This window comes from Austrofundulus limnaeus, unplaced genomic scaffold (genome assembly GCF_001266775.1).
Source record: "Austrofundulus limnaeus strain Quisiro unplaced genomic scaffold, Austrofundulus_limnaeus-1.0 Scaffold10, whole genome shotgun sequence".
NCBI classification, from domain to species: Eukaryota; Metazoa; Chordata; class Actinopteri; order Cyprinodontiformes; family Rivulidae; genus Austrofundulus; species Austrofundulus limnaeus.
Window position 1 is genome coordinate 1,403,973 of NW_013952412.1, and position 5,678 is coordinate 1,409,650.

General features: G+C 38.6%; 2 protein-coding genes across 2 annotated transcripts in view; one reads left to right on the forward strand and one right to left on the reverse strand.

Annotated features, from left to right (window-relative positions):
* Nucleotides 1-337: 337 nt before the first annotated feature.
* On the forward strand, nucleotides 338-2,055 carry si:dkey-72l14.3 (Glyco_hydro_56 domain-containing protein; the record flags this gene model as incomplete). The annotated part of the gene is given in 2 exon segments (XM_014001644.1): nucleotides 338-532; nucleotides 850-2,055. Coding segments are annotated over 2 exon segments (564 nt in total), but the record flags the coding sequence as incomplete, so codon positions are not given.
* A 1,016-nt stretch (nucleotides 2,056-3,071) lies between these two features.
* The window catches only part of borcs6 (BLOC-1 related complex subunit 6), a 9,613-nt gene continuing 7,006 nt past the window's right edge, over nucleotides 3,072-5,678 (reverse strand). The window contains exon 7 of the mRNA XM_014001770.1: nucleotides 3,072-4,720. Within this exon, the coding sequence (XP_013857224.1) occupies nucleotides 4,595-4,720 (126 nt within the window). The 3' untranslated portion in view covers nucleotides 3,072-4,594. The remainder of the gene's footprint in view (nucleotides 4,721-5,678) is intronic.

Below are 5,678 nucleotides of genomic sequence, written 5' to 3' on the forward strand. Positions count from 1 at the left end.
CATATCAGTCCCCATATCAGTTAATCAGAAAGTTTGGCCCCGATTTAAACTGCATGTGTTTTTCACACTGACCCTGTCTAAACTGTCCATGTGAGTTCGATGCAGCTGTGAGTGTCTCACCATTAGTTTGTCCAACTCATTTGTTGCCTATTGGGCCCAACGCAATCAAACTAGAACCCTCATCTGAGCCATCCTCACTTCATCCAAATACGCTCCAAAAAACAAGTGCCCACTTTGTGCCATCTTTACAAACGTGTGGGAGTTATCCAGCTCTAGGAAAAACTAAATCCATCTTAATAAATGAAACACAGCTGATGTCAAACTGTCCCTTTTCCAGAGAGAATGCCAAAACCTGGCAGAGTTTGTCCGTAAAGTCCTGGGACCTTATTCCGTCAACGTTACCAGGGCAACCCAGCTCTGCTCAGCCTCCCTTTGCCAGGGAAAGGGTCGATGTGTTCGTCAAAATCCAGACAGCTCTGCTTATCTGCATCTCCCGCCGCAATCCACTGCAGTGCAGAAGGTGACAGAAAAGGTGAGGAAGTGGAAATTTCAATCGATGCAGATTATTAAAAGGCTGGCTTATGCATTATATTCCCCACATCAATAAATGCCTGAAGAAGCACAAGCATGATCTGCCCTCCTAGAGTAAGCAACAGACAGACAGTAACAGCTGGTTTACCTCTTTTATGATGTCTGTGGAATTTGGGTAATATATAAAAATTTTAATATAAAACATAATTGCTTTAAATGTCAGCTGATCTTTTTATTACCTCAACACCAGACCACACTGACTGTAAACTCGTGTCAGTGGTTCCTAATATAAACTTTAGTTTCTGTTTTCCCTGTCAGGACAAGGCCACAGCTCAGCCAGACAGAGCCAGCAAAGCAGCTGAACCAGACCCAGCTGAGATGTGGAAAAAAGACTTCAAGTGCCAGTGGTACAAGACAGCTGATGGGGAAATCTCTGACAGGCAGTCGCCCAAAGATGGAGCTCCTTTGGGAGGAATATCCGACGGGAAAAACGAAGGCACGGTGGCGACTTCAACGGTTTCCATGACAAAAGGAGCCACTGAGACTGTCCTTACAGGAAGTGACTTACCTGATACAGGAAGCCCAACATCTTTACTGAAATTCTCATCGAACAGTTGTACCAATCCACTGACTGCCCCAAATCTCTATATTCTGCTGCTTGGAGCTGTATTAAGCCTGGGACCTTAAACTAAAAACTAAATAAAGATTTCACCCTGCAAACATAAACTCCACTGAAGTGCCCTTTGAAAAGACTGAATCCCTGATTGAGGCTTTGTGCTTCTTTGTAGCTGAAAACCACATCTCCCTTATTCTTTTAGATCCCCCAGGAAGAATAAATTACGTTCAGATTCCGGAAACAGAGTCATGAACATTCACACTCACTCCTGTGGATCAATTTACACCACAAATTAACACGAAACCCCTGCTTTTAAACTGTTAAAAAAAGCTGAGTATAAAAAGCAAACAGCAAAAACATTGAAATCATGCTAAGTCCACACAACCAATCAAAACATGGCTCAGGATAAATAATAATTATTAAAAGTCAATTTTATACTAAACGAACACCTAACATCTTAAAACATTTATGCACAATGTAAAGATCATAAAGGTGCTACAACTTACAAAGGCTGTAAAATGAAGGACTTCTTTTTTTAAGATCTCTGGCACCCCCTGTCAAACTTCTATAAATGACTGAAGAGCTTTTTATGCACAAGTATACATTTTTTTTATTTTACATTTTGTGAAAATGATATTTGCTCATTTAGGAAACAATGAAAAGAGGAAAAACAGCCTAAAGAGGATGTAAAGTCACACAAACATACTGCCATTTCTACAGCTGTTGTTTTCATATTTTCTAATGAAAGCATGGCTGTGCAGATAAAAACAACCCCCTTGTATTTAAACTCTTTTTAAATTAACAATTTCATTGTAAGCTTTTGTAACGTTGCTGTTGGAAATGTGCCTTGGATCAACTGATTTTCTCTTTGACATTAGGTTTAAAAATAAAACATGTACTCACCTTGTCTCTACTGTTTCTGTTGTTTGTAGATCAAATATCCCAGAAAAGTCTCAGAAGTAAATTTAGCCCAAAGAAAGAAAAAAAAAATTCAAATGACCAATGCAGAAAAATTAATGCTAAACACACATTGTGACCATAGGTAATAAAACCATAAATAAACCAATGAAACAAAACAAAGACGCGTACTGTAAACTGTGAAATGATCCCAACAGTGCAGCATCAGTAGATTAAACCAGTGGTTCCCACACTTTTTAGCTTCTGACTTGTAACAGCAACAGAAACGTGTGACAATATTAAACATGACAATGAGGTCGATGAAAAAATGATAAAATGACTACACTCATTAGAATAAGTTTTTCATATTGAACCAACACTTTAATGTTGCAAACATGCGTTTGGCCATCATTGTTTTGGTTCAGTTTTTGTTTCTAAGACTCCAAACTTGATGCTGAGTCTTGAAACCACAAAACATCTGCGGGGCACCACTGGATTAAACAAAAAATATATACATCTTTCACAAGAGCAAATGGGTTGAGGCTAAACTAAAAATTACAGGGTGTCTCTGCCGTCATTGCTTTTTATGTTTAATGTTTCATTTTACAGGCACAGCATTATTCTATGTACTGACCTACATTTCTTTCATTTTTATTACCAAATATATTTCTCTCCAACATTTGCACCCATTCAAAGCCCTAATCACAAGCTTACTTTTCTATGGCTTCTCCTCTGTTCCTTTTTGCCCCACAGCCAACCTGATATCCAAGGACATGCTACGTCCACCTAAAGACAAGCCAAGAATGGCATCAAAAATAATCTTTTTCATTCATTAGATTATTTAAGGTTTATTAGTCCTGATTACAGTATGCTTTTCTTTTCAGACATGTAAAGCTGCTTGAGAAATTTAAAAATGATTTCTTTAAACTGGTTGAATCAAAGCAGAATCAATACCTTCGAGAGGTTAAATTATGAAAGGGAAACGTCTCGTAAAAAAATAAGAATAAAAACATCACACAAAAACAAATTAGTTAACTTTTTTTTATTCTTAGATCAAACTTTTTCCTTTAGCTTTGTGTTAAATAAGTTATCAGTTGTGGTGAATGAATTAAAACAGTATGATGTGTGAAACGTTTCGACACAGAAAATCAAATGATCACAACATGAGCAAAAAATAATTCAAGGTAATCAGATTGACTTTTAGGTGATTTGAGGTACTTTTAATAAGTAAGAATATTTCTGCGACATATAAACTGTGTGGTAGGTGGACTGCACTTTACACAAGTAAAGTGATCTAATTCTCATTTTTGTCAGGCCTTAATAGCTGAAAACTGTGCATACTGCTCATGTCTTTGCCGTGTTTTAAACCCAGAAAACAATGTTCACTGATGTGGTCTGATAAGTGTGGTTTGCACAGAAATGTTTACTTTCATGACAAATTCTGACGCAAACGAATTCTTAAAAATTTCCAGGCTTCAAAACAAAATTACGTGGGAAAAAAAATTAAAATAAAATCCACACTCAGCCTTACTGACAACATCTGAAAGTTAAATCCATTCAGCATCTGAAGCTTATAAATATTTTATTATTTCAACAATATTCAAAGACACTTGAGATACTTCTCATGTTATGCTTTCCACATAATCTGGGATTACACAGCCAGAACAGAAAGAAGACAGATTTTAGCTGAACACAGATGACAGACCGTGGCTTGATTTTAAAGAAGCAGACCTGTAATTTAAAGGTTGACAGCTCCATTTAAATTGACGCAAGAGAATCTGAGTGGATAAAGTGAAACACTCTCAGTACTGACTGAGTTCATTAGACAGCAGACGTTACTGAGCTGGCTCCCGATGACACGGAGACGCAGACTTTTTGAACAAGCGTGCATGCTGAGAAACAAACTAAATAAATAAAAACAGAGGAGACACACACACTCCCACTGCTCTTACTTAGCCTGCAGTGAAAGAATCGGTTGCATAAGATTAAAAAATAGACTTTCTGTTTCAGTGCAAATGTCACGGTCTTTTGAGCAGTTCCTTCTTGCCTCTCCAGAGACAGAAATATTGCCCCCTTCTGGAAAAGAGAGGTTAGTGCAATCTGAACGGCGCTGGCTGGACTAAAACAAATGACACACTCGGGCCAGTGGAAAAGAAAAAGAATGCATGTATCCCCTTTCTTCAAGGATTCTTGTGTGTGTGTCTGCATGTGTGTGTTCAAGGTCTGATGTCCCCAAACAGAGTTAATTTGTAAGATTTTGTTTCTTGAGAACTTGATTAGAAGGAAAGTCGAGACAATTCTTTTTCGATCCCGCATCGCAAAATGGGCCGACTTCAAAAGACGAAGAGAAGAAGAACTACGGGCGGCGATCAGTCAGCATGCCAAACAGCGATGATTCCCAGACTCCAGTGGTGCGCTTTTAATCTTCGCTGCAGTGTGTGTGTGCTACCTGCGGAGGGTTGCGTTGCTTGCCAGCATCCTTTATCAGGACGAGCGTGGCGTCGAGCCTTCGCAGCGTTCGGGTGCGTGTTCGGGCCTGACAGAAGAGGGTTACTTGCAGATCGCCTCCAGGGCATCCAGAGTGCGTTTGATGTCCCGGATCTGAGCAGCCAAAGTGTGTATGGGCTGCATGGAACGATCCAACTCCTCACAGCGGGCCATTAGGGTGTACATGCCCTGAAGTCAAAGTATGTTAAAAACATAAATAAATCAATAAACGCTCATTAAACACAACATTGAATCTGTACAAATTCGAGGACAGAATCTCTAAGACTCCCTACTGTGGTGTGTAATTTTGGGGTCTTTTTTTTTAATCTTAGAGATGATTATGTTTTATAACATAAAGAAAAATTACTTGTGCTTCTGAGCTTCTTGTAGTTTTTCTACGAGGAAGTTAAGCAAAAACAAATCCTGTAACACAATTTTCTGCTAAAATGCCCAATCACGTTAATAACGACACACAAAAAGCTAAAAGTAGTGTTGTAGTACTTGAAACTGGTCTTGGTCTTGTCTTGGACATTGAGGACTGAATTTTATTTCAAGACCAGTCAAGACCACTACTGTGGAAATATCACTATGAAATGCCAGACTATTGTCCAATTTCTTAGTTAACATCTTTGCTTTCATTGGATTTAAAACGTACTGATTAAATCCAAACCTGACTTATTGCTATTAATGTGTTTTTGTTAGCGGTTGTCACTCATCCCCACTCTCTTCACTCGCACGCAGCACTCCAGGAAAGTGAGCAGTGCTTGTCTGGGAGCYATAGATGTCTTCAAAATTTTAAGTATAAAATTTGGCTACATTATTCATAAATAATACCATTGTAAAATAACAACAACCAAGAGAAAGCGTACAGCAACTTGTGCATTCTGCAGTGCTTCACTTTCAGAGACGATGAGGACAACTTTAAACTTTTACCGTCACTAACGTTAACAATCTGCCTCTGTAGCAAAATTCTTTCCTCTGCCCTCAAACAAAGATTTTGTCAATATTAGCTTTACATATTAAGTTAGCTACAGCGGGGATTAAAAGTATTTGGTCAGGACCAGTAGTTCAACTTCTCCCACCTAAAACAATGAGAGAGGCCTGTGATTGACATCATGGTTAGACCTCAACTATGGGAGAGAAAAAT